This window comes from Sapajus apella, unplaced genomic scaffold (genome assembly GCF_009761245.1).
Source record: "Sapajus apella isolate SASKATOON/1434 unplaced genomic scaffold, GSC_monkey_1.0 scaffold58, whole genome shotgun sequence".
NCBI classification, from domain to species: domain Eukaryota; kingdom Metazoa; phylum Chordata; class Mammalia; order Primates; family Cebidae; genus Sapajus; species Sapajus apella.
In genome coordinates, this window is record NW_022436998.1 from 2,911,724 (window position 1) to 2,938,510 (window position 26,787).

The 26,787-nt window shown below is 39.9% G+C and overlaps 1 protein-coding gene across 10 annotated transcripts in view; it reads right to left on the bottom strand.

The window, feature by feature from the left end:
- Positions 1-26,787, bottom strand: part of EXOC6 (exocyst complex component 6) — a 216,707-nt gene that overhangs the window by 180,171 nt on the left and 9,749 nt on the right. For 3 of the 10 annotated variants that reach the window (XM_032245523.1, XM_032245525.1, XM_032245520.1), the window contains exon 1: positions 19,822-19,993. The exons of the other annotated variants lie outside the window; for them this stretch is intronic. In XM_032245523.1, coding sequence (XP_032101414.1) covers positions 19,822-19,922 — 101 coding nt within the window. In that variant the 5' untranslated portion in view covers positions 19,923-19,993. Of the gene's footprint in view, positions 1-19,821; positions 19,994-26,787 lie in introns of those variants that run through there. 10 annotated transcript variants of the gene reach the window in all.

Genomic DNA, 26,787 nt, shown 5'->3' on the forward strand with positions numbered 1-26,787 from the left:
GTGTGTGTGTGTGTGTGTGTGTGTGTGTGTGTGTGTGTGTGTGTGTAACGGAGTTTCTCTCTTGTTGCCCAGACTGAAGTGCAGTGGCACGATCTCGGCTCACTGCAACCTCCACCTCTTGGGTTCAAGCAATTCTCCTGCCTCAGCCTCCAGAGTAGCTGGGATTACAGGCATGCAGCACCACATCCAGCTGTTTGTATTTTTAGTAGAGACGGGGTTTCTCCATGCTGATCAAGCTGGTCTTGAACTCCCAACCTCAGGTGATCTGCCTGTCAGGGCCTCCCAAAGTCCTGGGATTAGAAGTACGAGCCACTGCATCTGGCCAACTGATTTTATATCTACCTCACAGATGAAGAAAATGAGGCTCAAAGAAGTTAAGAGGCCGGGCGTGGTGGCTCAAGCCTGTAATCCCAGCACTTTGGGAGGCCGAGGCGGGTGGATCACGAGGTCAAGAGATCGAGACCATCCTGGTCAACAAGGTGAAACCTCGTCTCTACTAAAAATACAAAAATTAGCTGGGCATGATAGTGCGTGCCTGTAGTCCCAGCTACTCGGGAAGCTGAGGCCGGAGAATTGCTTGAACCCAGGAGGCGGAGGTTGCAGTGAGCCGAGATCGTGCCATTGCACTCCAGTCTGGGCAACAACAGCGAAACTCCGTCTGAAAAAAAAAAAAAAAAAGAAGTTAAGAGATTTGTCCAACACCATGTAGCTGATAAAAGGCCAGAGCCAGGTATACAATCCAAGAATTACACTCATAAGGAATGCTGAAGGCTATTACAGGGAAAAAAAAAAAAAAAAAAAAAAAGGTAAAAGGAGCTCACTGCAAAAATCATAATTCAGTTGCTGAAATTATTTCTTTTCAATGTCAGTAACACATTCATTGCTGATTTCCACAGTGTCTTTCTGATTACTATGGCAATGCCTGTAGTAATTAATTCTCTTGAAATTAAGCTCCTGCACAATGAAGTGGGAAATACCAAAACATCATCAATACTTACACTTCCTTACAAGCCACAAAGGGTAGTTGCCTGCCTTCCCATCCAGGCATGACAAAAACAAAAAATCATTATGCAGATTCTATTAGGCTTGCTCTATCAAACTAAAAGGAACCATCCCTTCTAGTAAGAGAGCCCTAAAAGCAAACTTGGTTTAAGTTCTTTACCTCCAAAATGAATGAATGAGAGGATATGAATGAAAAGGGAAGGTAGGAAAGGATTGTACTGTTTGGGTTTTTTTTCCATCATTGAGAAATGAAGAGGTATGCATAGGGTAAAAGTGTCAGTGATGTTTCTTATACTAAGCAGCCCCTATCTCCTAAGGAAAATGAACTGGAGATTGATCTTACTAAAGCTACTGGAGGCCTGTCTGGGAACTGCAGAGGAAGAAGGAACCTACATCACTTTACTGTGAGTTCATTTCAAGATCTGAGCCTCCTCTGCCCTAGCACAGGTTGGAAATACAGGACCCTCCTTCCTAAGTGTAGTTCTGGTCACAGAACTACACTTTAAACCCTTTCTTTAAACCCTTTAAACCCTTTCTTTTTTTTTTAGGTTAAAATTTATATAATAATGTTTTGACATTGCAGCTTTCACTATCTGATACTCCAGATTAGAAAGCAAAGCACAGTGATTAAGAGTGTAGGTTCTGGAGTCAAATGGCCTGCATTCACATCAAGCTCTATCAATTACTGAGTGCAGGGGCCAAATGACCTAATCTATCTGTCCCTGCCTCAATTTCCTCAGTTGCAAATGGGTATAACAATGGTACTTGATTTGCTTCTTGTAAAGATTAAATAATGCATTTAAGTGTTTAAAACACTGGCACATAGTAAGTTCGTTCAATAGATGTTAGCTATTACAATTACTGACATGATTACTTTTATCTCCAGGAATGAAGATCTTGACTAAGAAATTATTTTAGATTTCACATTATTTTTCATAAATTGTCACACAAGAACCACTGCTGAGTGTACTGGTTCACACCTGGAATCCCAGCACTCTGGGAGGCTGAGGCGGGCAGACCACAGGGTTAGGAGTTCAAGACTAGCCTGGACAACATAGTGAAACCCAGTCTCTACTAAAAATAAAAAAATCAGCTGGGCATGGTGGTGTTGCCTGTAGTCCCAGCTACTCAGGAGGCTGAGGCAGGAGAATCACTTGAACCTGGGAGGTAGAGGTTGCAGTGAGCTGAAATCATACCACTGCACTCCAGCTTGGGCAACAGAGTGACACTTCATCTAAAAAAAAAAAAAAAAAAAAACCCTAAATGTGCAACGTAAGGAAATAATTAAATAAGCTAAGATATATGTACTTTAAAATATTAGTCAACCATAAAGAATTAACTTACAGAGAGCTTGCAACATTGAAACAGACATTGTCAATATTAAATTGAAAAGGATGAAGAGACACAAATACAGATATAATCACAGGACAAACTCAGAAATACACACACCAAATATGGAGTACTTTTGGGTATAATGGTTTGAAGTGATTTTTATACAAACATACTTGTTCTTAATTTTTTTCAAAAAATGAATATTATTTTTATAATAAAAAATTGTATTTTTATTTTGGTGGAAAAAATGGGATAAAATTATATACAATGGAGTCACTGCTGCACTCAAAAACTATTCAACAGTAATCATCATTTAATATGTTGAATAACATAACTTCACTCCATAAATATTCACTATATCTGCAGGTACTTTCTCAACTAAAAAAATTAAAAAAGAAAAAAGAAATAAAAGAAATAAAAAAATATTCAATATTTACTACATGCCCACTATACATAGGAAAAAAACTCAGTGTCAACAATGATTATCCTTTAGTGGGAATAAAAGTGATTTTTTTTCTGCTCTCTATTCTATATTTTTAAAGTTTTTCTATAAAGAAAGTTTTTGTTTTTCACTAATTCAGTCCAAAAGGATTTACTAAGTCTGTTGTATTCATGGCATTCTGCTATGTAACATTAATAGACTCCTGAGGAAAAGAGCATGTTAAAGAGGTCACCAGGCTGATGATGACAATGATAATAAGCCACATAAATTTTACACACTTTTAGTTTTTTCAAAACATTGACAATATTGTACTGCTAAGTAAAAAACTAAAGATAAAGTGTATCCTAAAATACTGATGCTTGGTATTCAAAACAACTCTATATCCTATAGCTGCAGAATATCAGAGTTTCCAGCAAACTAAAGAGGGGAAAAAAATGCATAGAATCCAGTTTCCTTTTTCTTTTTTTTTAATGACAGGGTCTTGCTGTGTCTCCCAGGCTGAAGTGCAGTGGTACGATCCCAGCTCACTGCAACCTCTGCTTCCCTGGTTCAAGCGATTCTCCTGCCTCAGCTTCCTGAGTAGCTGGGATTACACACATGAACCAACACAACCAGCTAATTTTTGTAGTTTTTAGTAGAGAGGGTTTCACCATGTTGGCCAGGCTGGTCTCAAACTCCTGAATTCAAGTGATCTGCCCGCCTACGGCTCCCAAAGTGCTGAGATTACAAGCATGAGCCACTGCACCTGGCCCAGAATCCAATTTTTTTCACCACAGAATACTGGGAAATATTTTTTGTTTACATAATGTAAACGTATCTATTTTTCCATGAAATATTTTATCTAGTTTACTACATATCCTCATAAAATGCTTCATAAAATAATGCCCAGATGCTTCCTTTAACTTATTTGAAGACATTCTGTCAAATAATTTTTAATAACAGAGTTGATATACCTTAATATGTTTTTTAAAAGATACATTCATATCTTAAAGGATTATATGACCTTTCAAAGTATCAAGAGCAAGCAAAGGCAAAAAATAAAGGACAATTTTCCCTATATTTCTGATGTTGAATTTTACTTGACTTGTTCTCACAAATAGTATCCTGTTTCCATGCATAGGAAAAAAGTCTGGTGCAGTGTGTTAGTTAACATTGCTTCCTATAACTAGTGTTGACACTCTGTATTACTGACATTAATACTCACTATAATTCTGGAAAACAGCATAGCACATTGATGATCTTTAATGAACATCCTCCATGGTGAAACCTGGATTCATAATCAGCCAACACAGATTTGTAATAGACTTCCTCCTTCCTGTTTTTACATTCCTGACCAAAGAGGTATCTCTTCCTGTTGACTTTTGGGCATTTGGTAAAATGCAAAAACCGAGAACTCAAAACACTCACTATATTTAATTGTATTTGTCCTCTAGGATAAATTGAATTGTGAAAACAAATTTTAATTCAAAAACTTTAAGCAATTAAGTAGATTAATGAATGCAAATATAAACTGCTTCCCTAGAAAACTTTAGAAAATTAAACAAAAATATCAGACTGACTAAAGCAGATCTAATGTGCACTTTGCCTAATAGCTTAAGAGACAAACTATAGGCTCAACCCAAGTGTTTTACAGAAATCTTAACCTACAATTAAGAAGAAATTCACTGAAGGGCTAATTTCACAGCAGAACAAAAAGAATACTGCTCAATCATTAAAAACAAAACAAAATTAATTGAGCTTTACACTTATGATTTGTGCATTTATAATGCACTTATGATTTACAATGCTAAAGACTATAGTCTATAAATATTTTTCAAAATAAAGATGTAACATTAATATTTATACAACCAAAAATTCAAAAACAAACTCATCAAACAGAAACTACATGACATGCAAGAAGAAATAAGAAACAAATTAATGAAAGAAGACTTTGGCCAGGCATGGTGGCTCACACCAGTAATCCCAGCACTTTGGGAGGCCGACGCAGGTGGATCACCTGAGGTCAGGAGTTCGAGACCAGCCTGGCAACATGGTGAAGCCCCGTCTCTACTAAAAATAGAAAAATTAGCTGGGTTTGGTGGTGCCAGGTGCCTGTAGTCCCAGCTACTCAGGAGGCTGAGGCAGGAGAAACACTTGAACCCAGGGGGCGGAGGTTGTTGCAATGAGCCGAGACCGTGCCACTGCACTCCAGCCTGGACGATAGAGTGAGACTTCATCGCAAAAAAAAAAAAAACACAAGCCAGAGCTATATCCTAATGAAGAAATACTAAAGGTTTCCCCTGCTAAAGTCAGGAAAAAAAGATTGTTGCAATTACTGGATTGCTAAATTAGACTAGAGAAAGCAATCTAAGGTTTAAGAAGTCAAAAGGAAGAAGTAAAATTATTTCTAAATATAGATTATATGATTACATAACTGAAAAAAACCAACAGAATTAATGGTAAAAATGCATAAACAATATGAAAACTTAATACTTTAAAAATTATCATACAAAGATCACCAGCATTCAAAAACCAACTAAAAGACAATGTAAGGCCCCTGGCTGCACGGTGAGTCACGCCTACAATCCCAATACTTTGGGAGGCCAAGTAAGGAGAATCACTTGAGGTCGGGAGTTTGAGACCAGCCTGAGCACCACAGTGAGACTCCACTTCTACGAGGAAAAATAAAAATTAGCCACGTATGATGGCATGTGCCTGTAGTCCTAGCTACTCAGGAGGCTGAGATGGCAGGATCCCTTAAGCCCAGGAATTTGAGGTTACAGCTAGCAGTGATCGTGCCACTACACTCCAGCCTGGGCAATAGAGTGTGATTCTGTCTCAATTTTTGTTTTTTAAAAAAGGAACGGCCTGGCATGAAGGCCTGGCATGGTGGCTCATGCCTGTAATCCCAGCACTTTGGGAGGCCAAAAAGGGAAGATTACTTGAGCCCAGGAGTTTGAGACCAGCCTGGGCAACATGGTAAAACCCCATCTCTATAAAAAATTTTAAAAATTAGCCAAGCATTAATTTCAATCATATTAATGGAGCAAAAAAGAAAAAATCATATGACCATCTTCACAGATGCAGAAAAACATCTGACAAGATTCAACAAACTTTCTCGTTAAAAACACTAAATAAAGTGGGTACTGATGAATGCTTCCTTAACATGATAAAATATATAAAACCCTCAGCACAAAAGTCAGAGCTATCCTAATGAGGAAATATTAAAGTTTTAGTCCCAGGTACTCAGGAGGCTAAAGTGGGAGAATTGCTTGAGCCCAGAAGGTTGAGGCTGCAGGTGAGTTACGATTGTGCCACTGCCCTCCAGCCTGGTCTCCAGCAAGAACCTGACTCAAAAAAAAAAAAAAAAAAAAAAAAAAAAAGGGAGGGGGGAAAGCAGGCCCAATTAAAATAACAAGAAAAAATACCTATATATAATCTTAAGGAATTCTAAAATTTATTTATGGAAAACTTTAACTCTCTTGAAAGACATAACATGTTCTTGGATAGGAAGACTCACTATCACTAATATGCCTGTTCTCCCTAATGAAAAATTTATAGTTATAGCTCAATCCCAATCAAATACTCTGAGTTTTCTAGAATAGAGAAGTTTATTAAATTCATTTAGAGAAATAAACAGGGAAGAGTCACCAGGAAATCCCTGAAAAAGATAAGCAATGAGGTACAGGTAGCCCTACCAGTTATTAACACAACAAAACTTCCAAAATTAAAAGTGCTGCAGAGCACATGAATAGACATACAATGAACAGAACCAAGAAACCCAGATATAGTACCACTGCATATAAAAATTCAGTACATGATAATGACATCATCTCAAATCAACATGAAAAAGACCTACATTTTAATAAGAGGTATTAGGATAGCTAGGTTGCCATGATAAAACTAGAGCCATTCCTTATACCACACCCCAGGAAAATGCAAATAGAATCAGATGTAAAGTAAAAAACACCATACAAGTACCAAAAGAAAACATGGGTGGACTTCCCTACAACTTAGAGGTCTGGAAAACTTTCCTATGACTAAAAATTCACAAGCTAAAAAGGGAAAGACTGATAAATTTTACTTCGTAAAAATAGAAAACTCTTGCACAGAAAAAAAAATAGGATAAAAACAGTAAAAAGACAAAAAAATGTTTCTGACTAATGGCAATTTTAAAAACTGAAATGGACAAAAAAGATTACTGAAAGTCCTGTCTAGCATACTCTTTGGGTCTATCTGTGCCTTTCACTGTCTTTTGGCTATTTTACAACTCTGTAAATTGCAGAAAACTTATACTAATGCAAATTACTCTTGTCCATAAAAATGCAGATTATATTTTGGTCAGTGGAATACAATTGATTACTGCCCTGTGGATACTGACTGGTTGTGTTATCTGTTTACAGATCCATTTCAGCATTCCCAAATGCCTATATTGTTTTTTGCCATTGCCTTTGAAACAGTTGTAACATCATGGTGATTCCCTCTTAATAAGTTAAATACAATCTCTGGCACATATTCATTTTACATTTGTATGAGGGTCATGATCTTATCTTTTTGAAAATTATTTTTTAATAGTTTTGGAAGTTTTACCAAAATGCCCCATGCATTCGCCTGACAGAGCAAAGAAAACTGCTTTACCAGAAAATTGCACCTCATGGGCTACTTAAGCTCAGGCACAATCTTTTCTTGGCTCCCAGAAGTAAAATCCAAGCGGCAACGTATACTTTGCTGCCTCCCTGTTTCTCTAGGTTGTACCCCTTTCCCCATCCTCTCTACAAATTATGTTCTGGTGTAGTTTCTAGTCACTGCATGGCCAATAAGTTATCACCCCTAAATGGCAGCAATGATTGAGAATTTAATTTTATGGTTTAATCACTTATTTGGTGATCCTTACAGGCTGAAAATAGAGTTCACTTGGGTAAAAGCTAAAACAGACTTTGGTTTGTTAGTCTTTTTAATGTATTTGTTTACTCTGAGCTCAAATCAGTTAGGAATTTCATATCCACCAAGAACAGGTTTTTGACATCTGGACCAGTGAGTTTTCACATCCCTGTGAACACGTCTCTCAAACTGTGAATGAAGTTACAGACACAAAGTTACAAAGCTCTGCATCTGTAATACAGAAAGGCTTTTACCTCTTCATTATAGACGTGGAACAATTTATTTCCAGAGGGTATTAATAACTTAAACTATAAAGTCTCTTGAATTAAAGAAACTCTGTTCTGACTGGCTTATTGATAAAAATAAGTACTTACATAAATAGAATATTTGTAAAACTCCCAAAATACAAGGAAATTGAACTTTCGATATGTTAAATGTGTTCCACTTAAGAAAAATTCTTCTTATGGAAACTAATTCAGAAACATTTTTAAAACCCAAGATCACCTAAGTAAGATACAATTTTGGCAAACAAGCCTTGATAATTTCAGTTTATAAAAGTGGCTTTTTCTTGTCTCTGATTAATCATCTTATTCTTCTAAGATTTTTTTTTTTCCTAAACACAGACAGATTTACTGATCACATAAGCTAACATTACCCTACATAACATTTAAGATGATGAAAACGTAAACTTGTGCTCAAATAAATTATTCTCACAAACTTTTATTTCAACATGCATGAAAATAATATCCAACATCTTTAGGTAGCAAAACCTTGATATTAAGTTACTTAATAATCATTGCATACCTAATTTTAAGTACTATAGAACCCAAGAAGATGGATTGCTATGCACAATTAAGTTTGTATATTTGTTTCTTTTTTTATATACTATACAGAGGCTATAGTTTTGGGACATGTTAATAAAAGCATTCAATTTTGCCACTTTAAGAAGGTATAAAAGGAATGTTTGTGGCTGTAGGAATTTGTATTACGTGTGCTCATGAGTTTTGCAAGTGTGATAACATTCTTGCGTATAACAGACAGTTCTCAATGTTCAACCCCAGCATTTCAATGTGAAATATAAATTAGTTACTTTGATTAAAAGTTAAAAATCATTCCCAGTAGTTGAGATAATATGAGGAAAAATAGTGAAAGAAATACAACTGTGTATATGTTTCTATTTTTCAAGAAAATTGAGTACACCTTGACCCTTGAACAACACAGGTTTGAACTATGCAGATTCACTTATACACAATTTTCTTCTACCTCTGCCACCACTGAGACAGCAAGACTAACTCCTCCCCTACCTCCTCCTCCGCCTATTTCATAGGAAGATGATGAAGATGAAGATTTTTATGATGATCCACTTCCACTTAATGGACAATAATATAGTTTCACTTCCTTATGATTTTCTCTTTTCTTTTTTTTTTTTTTTAGACAGAGTTTCACTCCTGTTACCCAATTTGGAGCGCAACGGCTCAATCTTGGCTCACCGCAACCTCCGCCTCCCAGGTTCAAGCGATTCTCCTGTCTCAGCCTCCCCGAGTAGCTGGGATTACAGGCATGCACCACCATGCCCAGCTAATTTTTACTTTTAGTAGAGACGGGGTTTCTCCATGTTGGTCAGGCCGGTCTTGAATTCACGACCTCCAGGTGATCCGCCCGCCTCGGCCTCCCTGGTTACCAGGAGTACTGGGATTACCCTTATGATTTTCTTAATAACATTTTATTTTCTCCAGCTTACTTTATTGTAAGAATACAGTAGATAACATACATAACATAGAAAATATGTTTTGATTGTTAGGTTATTAGTAAGGTTTCCAGTAAACAGTAGGCTATTAGTAGTTAAGTTTTGGGAGTCAAAAGTGATACCTGGCCAGTCCAGCACTTTGGGAGGCCAAGGCAGGTAGATCGCTTGAGGCCAGGAGTTCGAGACTAGCTTGGTCAACCTGGTGAAATCCTGACTCTACAAAAAAAAAAAAAAAATTAGCCGGGTGTGGTGGTGCACACCTGTAATCCCAGCTACTTTGGAGGCTGAGGCAAGAGGATTGCTTGAGCCCGGGAGGCATCTCCCGCTGTTGCCCAGGCTGGCGCGCTGTGCTGCGATTTTGGCTCACTGCAGTCTTCACCTCCCGAGCTTAAGTGATCCTTCCGCCTCAGCCTCCTGAGTAGCTGGGATTACAGGCGCACACCACCACACCAGCTAATTTTAAATGTTTTTAGTAGAGACGGGGTTTCACCATGTTGGTCAAGCTGGTTTTGAACCCCTGGCCTCAAGTGATTTGCCCACTGCAGCCTCCCAAAGTGCTGGGATTACAGGCGTGAGCCACCGCACCCGGCCAGTACTCATATGTTTTACTGCGTGAGGAGTCAGTGCCCCTAAATCTTTCTGTGTTGTTCAAAGGTCAACTGTAGTTTCATCCTAAAGTAGTAGTTACCAAATTTTTGTTCTCTTAAAACTTACTGAGAACTCCAAAAAGATTTTATGTGAATTATAATTATCAATATTTTTCAAATTAAAACTGAGAATTTTTAAAAACATTTATTGATGCATTTGAAAATAACAATAATGAATGCATTGAATGTTAACATAAATAATTTCCGTATTAGGATTCTCCAGAGGAAGAAAACCAATAGGATATACAAAGATATATAAAAAATTTATTACAGGAGCTGGCTCACACCATTATGAAAGCCAAGTTGTCCCACAACATGCCCTCTGCAAGTCAGAGAACCAGAAAAGCCAGTGGTTTAATTCAAGCCAAGTCCAAAGGCCTGCAAACCAGGGGGGTGCTAGTGGTGTAAGCCCCACCGTTTGAAGGCCTGAGACGAGGAGTTCTGACATGCATGGGCCAAAGAAGACAGATGTCTCAGCTCAAGAAGAGAGAGAGAATTCACCCTTCCTTTGCCTTTTTATTCCATTTGAGGCCTCAGTGGATTGGATGTCTACCCACATTGGTGATGGCAGACCTTCTTTACTCAGTCTACTGATTCAAAGGCTAGTATCTTCCAGAAACACCCTCACAGGAACACCCAGAAATAATGTTTCATCAGCTATCTGGGAAGCCCTTAACCTAGCTGACACATAAAATTTCATCATCATAACCTTTTAGTATTATTTTAAAATAATTTTGACCTCACAGACCCCAAAGAAAGAACCAGTGCTCTAGAGTCAAGTGTTTATTTGTTTCAGAATATGAAAGAGTTCAATGAAAGACAAAACTTGGAAAATGAAGCATATTTACCTTGGTTTACAATACCTGAGTCTGAAAACCAGTTATGAAATATGTTACAAACTTAGCAACATCTGCTTATTCTTGTTGGGCTTGTTTCCTTGGTTATTTGTTAATGCCTCTGCCTACAATATGAAAGGTTACTCTTCATCTTCTGTGTAATCTGCCTACATAACAGTAAGTCTGTTGGCCAGAATAATTTTCTGTGTTTCATATGGACTTTATTATACTTTGTATTACTTAAGCAAACAAAAAGGTTTCCTCTCACTTATGAAAGAGCTGAAGTTCTTTACAATCTAGTCATCTATGTTTATTTTTAAATGCTTCATTTTCACTTTACCTAAATAGACAACCAGCACCGCCACACCCAGCTAATTTTTTTTTTTTAATTTTTTTTAGAGATAGGATCTCTCCATGTTGCCCAGGATGGTCTCAACCTCCTGGGCTCAAGCAATCCTCTCCACCTTGGCCTCCCAAAACGCTGAGATTACAGGAATGAGCCGCTGCACCCAGGCTCAAGATATCTTTTACACCTAAAATAATCTTTAAGACTTCCCCAAGGAACCCTGGAACATTTCATTTACTTATTCTTTCAGCTTATGAAAAACAAAATGCAAGACATTATTGGGTTTGTTTGACATGCTACTCTAGTAAAATTTGCATGGGAAGAGTTACCAAATTAAAAGAGATGCTGAGCCTTCCTAGGTTAAATGTCTATAGATTAAAAAAAAAATTACTAACACAAACATTTCTGAAATTGTATTCTTTATGGGAAGTCCCTGGAGATTTGCCAATGCCCTTGCTATCCATATTATGTTTTCATTGATCGAAATTTTTAAGTAGTAGTTATGGAATGAACTTGATAGGAAATTTTACTCTCTTCCATTCTGATATTATTGGTTACAGTAATAAATTAGCCATAGCTATTAAAGTCCATCACATACAGATAGTTTTGTTATACTCTGATGCTGGCCTGAAAGTTCTGCTACAGGCTGAGTTTGTATCTTTAACAATGAAGGGCAGTTTCAAAGCCCCGTGCACTTCAAACTATTGACACTTCACAAAATAGACTCTTAAAGTTAAATACAGAATTACCATATTACCCAACAATAATTCCATTCTTAAGTAATTTCCCCAGACACTGAATACAGGCATTCAACCAAAACATTCGTAACAGCATATTCTCGACTGCCAAAAGGTAAAATACCATAGACCATCAAAATACCATGGACTGGGTAGCTTATAAACGTGCTTTCTCACAGCTCTGGAGGCTGGGAAGTACAAAATCACAACAGATTCGGTGTTTAGTGAGTTCTGGTTCATAGACGGTGCCTTGTAACTGCATCCTCACATGGTGGAAGGGGCAAGCTAGTTCTCTGGGGTCTCTTTTATAAGACTACTACTGGTCCCAATCATGAGTGATGTGCCCTCATGACCTAACTACCATCTAAAATCCCCACCTCCTAATACTATCACATTGGTGATTTAGGTTTTAACATATGAATGAATGGGGGAGGGGGATATGAAATTTCAAATGGTAGAAAGTACTGATTCATGCTACGATGTAGACGAGCATGCTAAAGTGAAAGGAGCCAGACACACACAAAAACCATATTATATTCTTCTGCTACATGAAATATCCAAAACAGGTAAAATCATAGTACAGAAAGCAGAAAACAGGCTGCCAGGGACTAGATGAGAGAAAACAGAGAATGACTATTTAATGCATACAAGGTTTCTTTCTGCAATGAAAAATGATTTAAAACTAGACAGAGATGGTGGCTGCACAGCACTGTGAATGCACAATTTACTAAAATGCATACTTTAAAAAGTGGCTTGTCTTTTTACATTGATATTACCTCATTTAGTTAAAAATTTAAACAAGAATAATCTTTGAGGGGAAAACACTTCTGAAATAACAGTGTGAGGAAATCCACAAACCTATTCCCTAACGAAACAACCCAAACTAAAGATAATTTTTTTAAAACGCCATTTTAAGTTTCTGAAGATAGTCCTAAGAGCATACAGAAAATGATGAAACATTTATCCAAGAAAATCTACTACATACTTGGTAAAAACAGTAAGAGTTTGTGGCCTTTGACCCATGACCCACATCTATCTTTTCCCAACCCCCTATTCAGGTGACAGAAGATCTACCTGGGTGGGAGTGGCTAAGAAGGCAGGGCTCTCTTTCCTGCCAAGGTTTCAGTCAAGAGCCAAAGAAAGGGCAGGCATTCAGCATTTCTGATCCCTGCCTCAACAGTATTGCAGAGGCTAAAAACAAGGTGAGTGTGGCAGAGAAAATAAGGGCTCCTTTCTTTCACCCAACCCTCCTTCATCCCTCCCCAGCTCCTGGAGGATGTCATAGAAAAAGACTACACCACAGTAACAACGACCATGGATACTAGGGACCCAACTGCCCTCACTTTGGCCTGCTCATAGCAGAGAGGTTCCACACTAGAAAGGCAAGCCAAGACCAGAGACTACCATCCCACCCAGCACCATGCTCTTAAAGCAAGGAGATCACTCCAAGAGGGGGAGCCCACTGTTCATGCCCCCAGATCTAGAGCAGTGGCTCAAGGATTATATTCAGGGGGTGAGGTAGAAGGTAAGTACAAACAGCTCCAAAGCACTCACCAAAAAAATTGACTTTATGTAGAACAGAGTGTGGAGAAGCACAAACATAAAGGTGCTCTTGAAAACAATGAAGATTGAAAGGACATTAGTAGCTTCACTGAGAGCAATAAGCTAAATTATAAGTCAGAAAGTTTAGCCAAGAGAACTAGGGAAAGAAAAAGTGAAGAAGAGCCTTCCTGTAGTCAGAACAAACCTCAGAGACTGGCCTGGGAAGAGCACCACTGCACTCGAACCACTGTATTTGTACAACCATGTTCACTGCAACATTATTCACAATAGCCAAAAGGCGGAAGCAACACAAATAAGTGTCCACTGATGAATAAAATGTAGCATATACATACAATGGGCTATCACTCTTCCCTAAAAAGGAAGACAAAGATGATCATGCTACAATGTGGATAAATCTTGAGGACATTATGCTTAGTGAAATAAACCTGTCACAGAAAAACATATAATTCCACTTATATTAGCTAGAATAGTTACAGTCATAGAGGTAGAAAGTAAAATGGTGGTTGCCAAGGGCTGGTGAAAAGGGGGGAGTGAGAGTTAGTGCTTAGTGAGTAAAGAGTTTCAGCATGGGAAGATAAAAAGTTCTGGAGATAGATGATAATAGTGGCAGAACAATGTATATGTACTTAATGCCAAATAACTTTATACTTAGAAGTTATTTGAACTTCTAAGTGAATATTATGTTATATGAATTTTACCACAATTTAAAAACAAAATAAAAAGCCAAGACTGGGAAGATTAGGAGTCTTAATCTGTCGCCCAGGCTTCCTTCCTTCCTTTCTTCCTTCCTCCTTTCCTTTCCTTTTTCCTTTCCTTTCTTTCCTTTCCTTTCTTTTTTTCGAGATAGAGTCTTGCTCTGTCGCCCAGGCTGGAGAGCAGTGGCACAATCTTGGTTCACTGCAGCCTCTACCACTTGGGTTCATGCAATTCTCCTGTCTCAGCCTCCTGAGTAGCTGGGACTACAGACGCACACCACCACACCCAGCTAATTTTTGTATTTTTAGTAGAGACGCGGTTTCATCATATTGGTCAGGCTGGTCTTGAACTCCTGACCTCAAGTAATCCACCCACCTTGGCCTCCCAAAGTGCTGAGATTTCAGGCATGAGCCGCCGCGCCCGGCTACTATTGCCTATTTTTTTTCCTGTTTATTGGTCACAATCTTCCATTTCTTTATGTGCCTCATAGTTTTTTTTGGTTATTATTGTTGAAAACTGGAAGGTTTAGATAATGTAGCAACTCTTGATGCCGATTCCCAGCACCCCATACACTCATGGGGCATGTTGTTTGTGTGCCTGTTTTTTTAATGGCTTATTTGGACTATTCTAGTCAAGTGTATTTCCCTCACAGTAGGAAGTTGCTGATGTTGCTCCTCAGAGTGCAATCCTGGCATGTATGCTGTCACCCTGGAATGACAGTGATTTTAGCAGTGCTCTTTGACTTTCTGTTTTCCTGATCTCTCTGTTAAACATTCTGCCTCTGTTGGCATCACATTCAGCTGTTAGATTCCACTGATTGCTGGCTGATCATTATTTTCAACAGTGTCCTGGGGCATAAGTTATTCCACAGTCTGATGCAGTTAAATTTGGTCCTCTTGGCAGTGGTATATTATCCCTTATATGTTAAGTGATTTGATGAGGGAATATTTTGAGAGGAAATCATAGGAGTAAGGAAAATAGGATAGGCAGAGGTCAGCAAAACTGAAGTCTAGCTTTAACCTAATCTCAGAGGGAATTCTAGAGCTTGAATGACATCACAGAATTGTCTCACCTTGAGGTAGAGGGCCTGAGTGTTTACCTCAACCTGCAACAGTCTTTCCTTCGCTGCAGTCTTTCCCTCACTGCAGGCTGTTACTCTTGCTCTCTCTCTGTGTGTGTGCGTGAGTGTGTGTGTGTGTTGGGGCATATCACCTCCCAGTCATCATTGTTGTGTGTGTGGAGTGCTTCTCATCTGTAGACAAGGTATAGCTGTGAGTCCTTAGCAGTTGGAGATGAGTGCAGCACCAGGTAAAGGGAACTACTGTAAACTCCAGCAGCCAGAACATATCCAGCCACATTGCGCTTAAAATGTCAAGGGAATAAATGACAGATTTATTTTTCACTATATTTTGTATTTATTCCTGGCTTATGACTTTTTTACTGTTAATCCAGTAAGTTAATCTCAGCACTTTGGGAGGCCAAGGCAGGTGGATTACTTGAGGTCAAGAGTTCAAAACCAGCCTGACCAATATGGTGAAACCCCATCTCTACTAAAAATACAAAAATTAGCTGGGTGTGGTGGTGTGCATCTGTAGTCCTAGCTACTCAGGAGACTGAGACAGGAGAATTGCATGAACCCAGGTGGTAGAGACTGCAGTGAACCAAGATTGTGCCACTGCACTCCAGCCTGGGTGACAGAGCAAGACTCTATCTCGAAAAAAAGAAAGGAAAGGAAAAAGGAAAAAGCCAAAATAACTATATTCACAGAATTAAAAACAACCATACTTAAAGAAGCAACGTATGATGACAATGTCTTATCAAATAGAGATAAAGAAGTAGAAATTATTTTTTTAATAATTGGACATTCTGGAGTTGAAAAGTCAGTAACATAAACAAAAAATTCATTAGAGGGTCTCAACAATGGATGTGAACTGGCAGAAAGAAAAATCAGTAAATATACAAGATAGTCTGATATATGCAATCAGAGAACAAGAGAAAAAATAATAAAGAAAACGAACAGAGCTTCAAATAAATGTGGATATCATTAAGTGCACCAGCATACGAGAAGGGAGCACCAAAGTAGAGAAGAGAAAGAAACAGAATGACTATTTAAAGAAATAATTTAAAATTTCCCTAATTTGAATCAACAAACTCCAAGTAAGACAAACATAAAGAGAACCATACCCAGGTATATCACAGTAAAAATAATGAGAGACAAAGGAAAAATCCCCCAAACAACAAGAAACTACTAATCACATACAAAGGAATTCCAATAAGAATAACAGCTGACTTCTCATCAGAAATAATGATGCTGACAGGCAGTGGAAAGACATATTCAAACTGCTGGGGGAAAAAATAAAAAAACAGGAAATAGTTTCAAGCAGACCAGCCTTACAAAAAATACTACAATTTTTTTACAATTAAGAGTGAACCCAGATGGCCACCTGATCGCACACAGATACAGACAGACACACACACAGATAAGCACCAGTAAAAGTAATCATGTAATTATAAAATACAGTATAAATGCATACCTCTTGTTTTTTCTCTGATTTATACAAGCAGTTGCATAAAACAGTATGTACATAATTGTATTGGTGGCATGCAACATATAGAATATATGTAATATGATAGGCAATAACAGCACAAAGGATGTACATGGGAGCAAAGCTGTTCTGCAGGAAGAAAATGACACAAAATGACAACTAAAAACCCAGCAACAAAGGAAAAGAATCAGAAACAGTAAATAAGAAACTTAATATAACAAACTTTATGCATACATATTGGTCTCCTTTCTTCTCTCTGCTTCTTTGAAAGACAAAAAATTATATAAAGTAACAATTATAGTAATGGATTGTTGCAATAGCATAAAAAAGGGAAAGAAGGAATACAGCTATATGAGAATAACATTTCTATATCTTACTGGAAATTAGAATAATTCTGAAGTAGATTCTGAGAGCAACCACTAAGAAATGACTTTTTTCTAAATTCCAAAAAAAAAATCACTAATTAAAATGTTACACGAGAAAATATTTGCTTAGTGCAAAAGAAGTAGTAAAAAAGGTACAGAGAAGCAAAAAAAAAAAAAAAAAAAAAAAAAAACGTAAGAAAAAGAAATGAGACATAGAACACAAGCAAAACAGCAGATGTGAATCCAACTATATAAATAATAACATTAAATATGAATAAACAATCAAAAGGCATAGGTTCTCAAACTGGATAAAAATAAGATTCAATGATGTGCTATCTACAAGAGATACACTTTAGATTTAACGACAAACATAGGTTAAAAGTAAACAGATAGAAAAACGCCTATCATGAAAAGAGCAACCACAAGAAAGCTGCAGTAGCTATACTAGTATCTGACATGACAGACTTTAAAACAAGTCTAGAAATAAAGGATATTTTATGATGGCAAATGGTCAATCAATACGGAATATATAAAGTATAAACATATATGCATCTAACAACAAAGCCTGAAAAGACATAAAAACTACTCATCATTCAATAATGGATAGAACAACTAAGCAGAAGACCAAAAGGAAACAGGAGACTTGAACAATCCTATAAGCTAATTAGACCTAACACACCTCTATAGAATATGCCATTCAACAACAGTAGGATACACAGTCTTCTCAGGGGAACATGGAACAGTCTCCAGTACAGACTACATTAGGCAATAAAATCAGCCTCAATAAACTTAAAGTGAAATCATATAAATTATTATCTCAGATGGCAATGGGATTAAATTAGAAATTAATAACAAAAGGACATTTTGGAAATTCACAAATATGTTGAAATTAAGCACCCTTCTAAATAATTAGTGAATCAAACAGGAAATAATAAGGAAAATTAAAGATATTTTGAAAGAAGAGTAAATGAAAACACACAATACCAAAATGTTTTAGATGGCAGCTAATGCTGTTCTTAGAGAAAAATTTTTAGCTATAAAAACCAATATTAAAAAATAAGAAGGATCTCAAACTAATAACCCAAACTTCCATTGTAAGGTTGGGTTCCATCATAATAAAAAAGAAAGTAAGTTAACCCAAAATAAGCAGAAGAAATAAAGTAATAAAGATTAGAGCAGATGTAAATGAATACTCTCCCCTCCCCATTCTACAAATAAGGAAACCAAGATCCAGAGAGGTTAAATAATTTTTGTCCATGACTTCACATTTCATCAGCAGCAGGACTAAAGCCAAACAAGAACCCAGGCCTCCTAACTCTTAAGGACAAGGTGTATTTACATAACTTGAACTGGCGTACATTCACCAGTCCACAAACTATACAGCACTCTATTTCTAGGAAGCGTATTCTGAAGAAATACTAATAATAAAGCATAATCAGTCTGAAGTTCCCTACGTGAATCATAACTTCGTTTATCATCACTCCAAAAGATGAAACCTTATATCTAAAAAACACTTATTTTTGAAGACAGTGCCTAACCTAACCCATGGCTCAATAGGTGCCTGGTTAATAATATCCTACTGAGACAGCAGGTATTCAGTCTGGCATGGAATATGTATTACCAAATACTATTCTTTTATTTTATTTTATTTTATTTATTTTTTGAGACAGAGTCTCGCTCTGTCGCCCAGACTGGAGTGCAGTGCCTGGATCTCCACTCACTGCAACCTCCACTCCTCGGGTTCAAACGATTCTCCTGCCTCACCCTCCCAAGTTGCTGGGACTACAGGTGCGTGCCACCAAGCCGGGCTAAATTTTTGTATTTTTAGTAGAGATGGGATTTCACCGTGTTAGCCAAGATGGTCTCTTATCTCTTGCCCTTGTGATCCGCCCGCCCCAGCCTCCCAAAGTGCTGGGACTACAGGCTTCAGCCACCGAGCCCGACCACCTAGAACTATTCTTAAAGGGAATGGGGAGGAACTCGATTTAAAATAAACGGAAAAATTAATGCAATTTTAATGAAATGTTGGTAAATAAGTAAAAGCTGTTCTGCCTCCAAAGAGGCTTAGATCTGGCAAGCGCAGGGTCACCCCAGCGTGTTCCCTAGCAGTAAGCAGCTCCTCCCCTCCAGCCCACGCTCTCTCCTCGCCCGCTCTGGCCCCGCGGGGGAGCAAGAGGAATGGGGGCCGGCATCTCCCGCTCAATTTCAATTCTCCCACGCCCGCAGCAGCCCGGCGCGCCAGGCTTTCCATCCGCGCGCGACTTGGCACCTCGGTTACGCCGGGTGCCGGCGGTCGACCCTCGCCCTGGCACGTCCGCGGCCCAGCAGTCCTCAGCCCCGCCACAAGCGCGACGGGGTCAGGCCCCAGGAGTGTCCTCGGGCCCCGGGGCTGCACCCGAGCGGAGAACGCGGGGACTCACCGCGGCGCCCGGGATTAGAGACGCTGCGGCAGCCACACCCACCAGCCCAGGGTGACAGTTCCAGAGGCGGAGGCAGGCCGCGCCGACAGGTGCAGCCGCCTTCTCTGTCCCGCCCGGGTCCCGGCTCGGGTTCCGCCACCCGCTAGCGCCCCCGTCTGCCCCCGCGCGCACCACCTGTCGGGGAGCTTCGCGCGCAGCCGGCGGCGGAAGCCCCGCCCGGCTTCTGAGGAGCGTCCGGTGCGGGGCAGGGGGTCGAAGTCCTGGGGGACATGAGATCTTTACCGGAGGGTGGGGCCCACGCAGGCGGTGTCGGTGCTCTCGATCTCCTGCAAGATCCGCTCGTGCTCGGGGACGGTGCCCAGACCCTCGCTGCTCTCCGCCATTTTGGCTGGAAGCTGAGGAGCCGGCGAGGCGCGGCGCCGCGGGAAAGACGGGGGCGAGCGCCAGGTGGCGCGAGCGGGGAGGGGAGGGGCGGGGCGGGGCGGGGCGGGGCGGGGCGCGCGGAACGCCGGGCAGGAGGCGCGTGATCCTGCTCTCGCCCCCGCACCTGCCGGAGGGCGCGGGGGCTGCGGGTGGCAGCCCGGTACTCAGCTGGCTCCTGCCTTCCCTCGTGACTCGCCTCTCCTGGGTGTCTAGCGCCCGGCCTTTGGGCTTTAACATATATTCTTGTCTTCCGTGTGTGCCAGACCCTGTGCCACGCGCTGGGGATACCGTAGTAATCAGCGAGATGGACAATCAGATCATCACCCTGCACCTGTAATAAGAGCCTCGAGGACGTTTAACAAGGGCCTGATGTACTCCGGGTGGTGGGGAGTCAGAGAAAGGAAAACATGCACTCTCGAAAAGCAAAATTGTGTAATACTAAGATTTATTTTAGGAACGAAAAAGGATCCCAGTTGACCATGAAGACTTCTCTAGGTGGATTCATGTGCCCGCCTGCAGAAGTCCACAGAGGCCAGTGAACTTGGAAATAAATTATAAGAGCCAGAAAAATTAAATTATGAGAAGTTAAGACACTTGATCGCAAAGATGTAAAAATATTTTTTAAATTTTTAAAAAATTAAAAATATTAAAAAATAAGCCCAGGGCGATGTGTAATTCATACCAAAGTCCCTGAACCCAAGTGCCCCCGGGTCAGGGTAGCTGGATTGAGGAAGGGTGAGAGCTCTTGAAAGGGCGTTAGCAGCAGGGAGGTGGGAGAGAGAGAGATAGGAAGGCTTGGACAAAGGCATCAGTGTAGAAAAAAAAGTGCTGCTTAATGACATGTTTGTGGGACACTAAGTAAAGCACTTTGTCATGATCAAAGCAGGAACGAGGGAAGACTAAACGGGAACAGAATGCAAACCTAGCCTGAGGAACAACTTCTTTCTGGTCTCCATTAATCTAGGGCTTTGAAAAACTTCCCTTTGAGTCAACCAATCTCTTTATCCAGCTGTGTAACTCACTCGCCCTCAGTGAGCTTTTACTTGAAACCTACCTCCAGCCTCCTCCCCACAAAAATCCCTGGAGATGGTATTGTATAATTGTTAAAAGCATGAGCTCTGAAGACCAGTGTCTGAAGACATTAATTCTTGGATTAATATCACTTGACAGCTGTGTGACATTGGACAAGAACCTATTTCCTTTATATATGTCAGTTAAATGACTGAAAATGGCAATAGCAGCTTCTACCTCATATTGCTGTCCCATGGTGTATGAGTTCTCCACTGTTCTATAACAAATCACCACAAATTGAGTAACTTAAAATGACTCAGACGTATTCTCTTACAGTTTTGTACATCAGAAGTCTCTCATAGGTCTCACTGGGCTAAAATCAAGGTGTCATCCCGTTTGTGCTTTTTGCTAGAGACTCCATGGAAGAATTTGTTTCCTTTTGTTTTCCAGCTTCTAGAGGCCACCCACATTCCTTGGTTCATGGCCCCCTTCCTCCATCTTCAAAGCTAGCAGCATTACATCTCTCTGACCATTCTTCTGTGGTCACATGTTCCTCTGACTCTGACCTAGGCTGGAAAAGATTCTGTTTTTAAGGACCCATATGATTAGAGTGGACCCAACCATTTAATCCAGGATAATCTTCCATCTCAGGGTCCTTAACCTTAGTCACATATGCAGTATCCCCTTTGTCATATAAAATAACATATTCACAGTTTCCAAGGATTAGAATGTGAGCACCAGTGGAAGCCACTGCCTACCAAATTTAGGAAGGGCCCTATAAAACATTGCTGATGCCCTCCCTCCTATTAATCTGGAATCTTTGGAACAATGGATTCTGGCTACACATACCCACTGAGCTAAGACACTCTTCCATTTCCTGCAGAGAAACCTAGCTTTTCATTCTCTTTGCGGGAGGGGATAAATTTGTTTTCATTTTTTATGTTTCAGTTTCAATTTTCAAAAGGTTGTTTTCCCCTCTCCAGAATTTATCTTAGGTCGAGACGGTGGCTCACACCTATAATTCCATAGCTTTGGGAGGCTGAGGCGGGAGGATCACTTGAGCCCAGGAGTTCAAGCCTGCAGTAAACTGTGATAGTGGGCAGGATGAGAAGAGCAGGGCATGGGGCACAGGCCAGCTTCCTATTTGACAAATGTCTCCAGCTGGGGCATTACTTTCCTGATCAAAGTTCTTACCCAGAACTTTCTCCTTTTTCTTCACCAGTCCTGATACCTTTTATTCCAAAGCCAGCTCCAAATGCCCCTGCTCTGGGAAACCAACCCTGCTTAGGCACTCCTCAGGCCAGGTCTGTTTCAACACCTGCCCATAGAAATTACTTCAACATGAGCAGCAGTGTCTTCCCCAAAATTCAAAAGAAGATGGAAGGAAGTCCATTTACCACTTCTCCTTCTGAAACAGCTTTTGCTGGTTCCCTCTGAGACATCTGACAGTTCCATGAGTAACTGGAGTTTTTTGCTAAGAACTCAAAGCTAAATGTCCTGAATCACTGTTTATTTTAATCATGGACATAGATATATCAAATATATAAATGTGGGGTGGGGGAAGCCTATTCAAGGGAGAAATGATTTTCTTTTTTTTTTTTTTTTTTTTTTTTGAGATGAGGTCTCTCTCTCTTGCCCAGACTGGAGTGCAGTAGCACGATCTCAGCTCACTGCAACCTCTGCCTCCCGGGTTTAAGCAATTCTCCTGCCTCAGCCTCCTGAATAGCTGGGATTACAGGTGCAAGCCACTATGTCCAGCTAACTTTTGTATTTTTAGTAGAGATGGGCTTTTGCCATGTTGGCCAGACTGGTCTCACACTCCTTTCCTCAGGTGATCGCCGAGGCCTCCTGAAGTACTGGGATTACAGACATAAGCCACCGCACCTGGCCCCAAGGAGTGAATGATTTAATGTCCGCTCTGAGAAGGTTGCGGAGTAGTAGGGCACACACAGGCAGATTGCACATGCATGTGGAATTGTTTTTTGGCAGTGGATATTGGCTTCCAAAGATCAATCCAAATTCTCTCTTTAGGACTCCTAGAAGAAGAAAGATATACTAGGAAGACCGGCAGGGCAGGCAATGCATTTTGTGTCCAGTATAAAACTAATTTTGGCAAAGTAAGAATTTGACTTGTAAATGAACTCTTAGTTATTAGGAACTTAACTTTATGTCATTTGTCTACAGACTAATGACCTGTCTTGGGAAAGCTCCTCCCTCAGAATGAGATGGTAGAGTGCAACTGCCCTGGTCTGGTGTTTAACTACTTGAGTTCAAATTCCAACTCATCTCTTACTAGATGTTAGGCCTCAGGGCATTACTTAACTTCTGTAAGCCTCAGCTTCTTCAAGTGTGAATTAAAGACAGTAAGAATCCCCAGCTCGCCAAATTGTGTGAGGATTAAAGAAGGTAATATATGTATAATGTTTAGCCTAGAGCTTGATCAACATTAGCATTGGCAACTAGGATTAATTATCAGGCATTTGCTAGTAAGCCAGAGAGCCCAGCATTTTAGCTTCCTCTTTGATAAAATAAAAATAAAAACCAGACACATAAATGTTCCTTTTTCTAAAATCAGGTTTTAAAAAAATAACCTGATTGTGTATCAGGGTTTTCTGCATGTGGATGTAAACTGCCTGAAATAGTTTCCTGCTTTTGTAGAGGGGGAAATAGGACTGTGTCTTTGGGTTGGATTCTTGCTTCCAGATCCACTTTAGTGAACCCTCTGGATCCTGCACTTTAAAGGCAAGTGCCTTTCATTGTCCTTGGGGACAGTGCTCACTCATCCTTGGAAGCACATATCATGGTGGTGAAGAAATCACTGCATCTGTCTCCATTTCCAGAAACTGCTCCTACGTCAGGCACAGAGACGATGCCTGTATTGTTCACTGCCCGGCCCAGTGCCTTGCATATGTTAGGTGCTCAATTAGTAAGTGAATGACCCACATGCAAATACTTCTCGTATTAAGCTTACTGTTGTAAACGCATGTTTTTCGAGGTAGGGTACACAACTACAAAAAGATTCCCCTCCTCACCCCTGGGAGCCCTATCACGATCCTCTCAAACCTTGGCTAGTATCATTCAGATGTTTCTTAAAGAGCTTTAGATCTCTTGTTAAGAATTACAGAACTGTATCAAAATGTAAAGTACAGGCAGTCCTTATACATTGATTCTGATAAACTAATCCTTCCCATGGCTTTTAGCCACTCATTTCAGACGTCCACTTTCACGTTGGCACTCCTCCAGCTTCTGCCTTTTTGGTGTGGTGACCCCAAGTGGCCACACTCTGTAAATGCAAGAGAATAAACAAAGCCCAGCTGGTTTGAGGATTCCTGCTGTAAAACCCTGTGCAGGAATCGGCTGTTCCATAAAGATCTGGACCCCACGGTGGAGAACAATAGAAGGAAATTTGAAATTGAAGCCAAATAAAATCAGTTTTTATCTAAAATGCAGGCTAGTCCTCAGAGGAGTTCAAAAGCAACTCGCCCCAGGTTTTGTTCATTCAACAACTATTTTTATTAAATGTTTGCTGTGTACCATGTTCTGTGTTAAGCTCTCAGACAGGCTGGCTCTTGGTGTGTGACCTATACAGTTGCCTTTGGTTCAATACTCTATCATTGCCATCTTGTAATTCTTAATAATTTTTTAACAAGGGAATCTACATTTTCATTTTGCACTGGGCCCCATAAATTATGTTGCTAGCCCTGCCTTCAGAAATATATCCTCAAACCCCCAAAACTAAACATTTTAAAGTCCACTGAGCAATTAAAGAACAATATCATTTTCTCTGGGTTCCATTCTCTCTCTTTCCTTCAAATAACACCCCCCCACACACGCCAATCCCACCGCCACCACCAGTTTATAAGACAAGCAATTGTCCCTGCTGTCTCCTCTTACCTTCCTTCTCCTTATTGGTTTTCTTACTCATCATCTTGTTCAAAGCACTCTCTATTCCTTCCCCTTTCCCTGCTTAGCCTTCCTTTCCTGCCCTTTGCCCTTTCTCCCTTTCCTCTCACTTGTCCTATTTTTCTCTCTCCTCTTGGCAAAATAGGATTAGAAATGTAGCTAATGTAATGAAATAATGATGATGATGATGCTAACTGACATTTACTCCCTGGCTACTGTCTATAAAATAGTATTCAAGAACCTTCCTATTCCTTACCCTGTTTTTATTCTTCATAGCACTTATTAACACCTTTTTATTGGTGTATTTCTGGCTGTCTTCACTAAAATACAAGCTCCCTGTGAGCACGGACTTTCCAGATCTTGATCTTGCTCTGTTAGTAGCACCCAGACACATTATAGATGTGCCGTTATTTATTTACTGAATGAATGAGTGAATGAGCATTTGCTGTAAATGAGACATTACATTTCATTAATACATTTCATGCCTTAATTCAACTAATCCTTTCAACAACTCTATTAGTAAATATATATACATTTTGATTTGTTGTCAAATCTATTAGTAATTATAAAGGCAGAATCTGAACCTATATCCTTCTGGTTCCAAAGCCCATTCACTTAACCACTAAATAAGCAAAACCGTCTCCCTGGTTGGAATTTTGGTTCCTAAACATAAAAATGTTTTTAAAGTTTTCTCTAGTGTTGCAGTGAACATCAAATAGCTAATGATATCATTTAAATGTCCAGCAAAAATTGGGTGACTATACAGCTTACTCTTTTTTTTTTTGAGACGGAGTCTTTTTCTGTTGCCCAGGATGGAGTACAGTGGCGTGATCTTGGCTCACTGCAACCTCCACCTCCCGGGTTCAAGCAATTCTCCTGCCTCAGCTTCCCAAGTAGCTGGGAATACCAGGTGCATGCCATCACACCTGGCTAATGTTTGTATATTTTAGTAGAGACTGGGTTTCACCATATTGGCCAGGCTGGTCTTGAACTCCTGATCTCCTGATCCGCCCACCTCAGCCTCCCAAAGTGCTGGGATTACAGGTGTGAGCCACCACACCCTGCCCAGCCTACTCTCATAAGACATTCCAGGCCTTTCTGAGATGTCACAGATGCAGCAAGCCTCAGTCACAGCTAGGCCCAAATTTATTTCTGAATAGTTTCTCTGGACTCCATTTTTACGTAGCACACTATATTATTCTCATTAGAGATTAAAGCAGGTCATGATATTGCATTAGTATAAAATATAACCGTTAGTGAATGTGATTTTTAAAATTGACATCTCTCGCCCCTGAATATTATGCAACCAAAATAAAATTTACATTACTGTAAGCCAGGCACAGAAACGCAAATACTGCATGATCTCACTTATATGTAGAATCTAAAAAAGTTGAACTCAGAGAAGTCAAGGGCTGAATGGTGGTTACCAGAGGCTGAGGAGAGAGGTAGACGGGAAAAGGACAGATGTTAGTCACAGGCGTTCATCAAAGTCTCAGTGAGACAGGACATAGAAGCTTTGGTGATCTACTGCACAGAATGGTGACTATAGTTAATAATAATCATATACTGCATATTTCAAAATTGCTAAAAGCATATTTTAAATGTTCTTACCACAAAAAAATAGATGTAAGGTTATAGATACATTAACTAGCTTGATTTAATCATTCTACAATGTAAACAGAAAGTAAAACATCATATTACACCCTATAAATAGGCTGGGCTTGGTGGCACACACCCAGCACTTTGGGAGGCCAAGTCAGCCAGATTGCTAGACTTCAGGAGTTTGAGACCAGCCTGGGCAACATGGTAAAACCTGGTCCTTACAAAAAATACAAAAATTAGCCAGGCGTGGTGGCACACACCTGTAGTCCCAGGTACTCAAGAGGCTGAGATGGGTGGATCGCTTGAGCC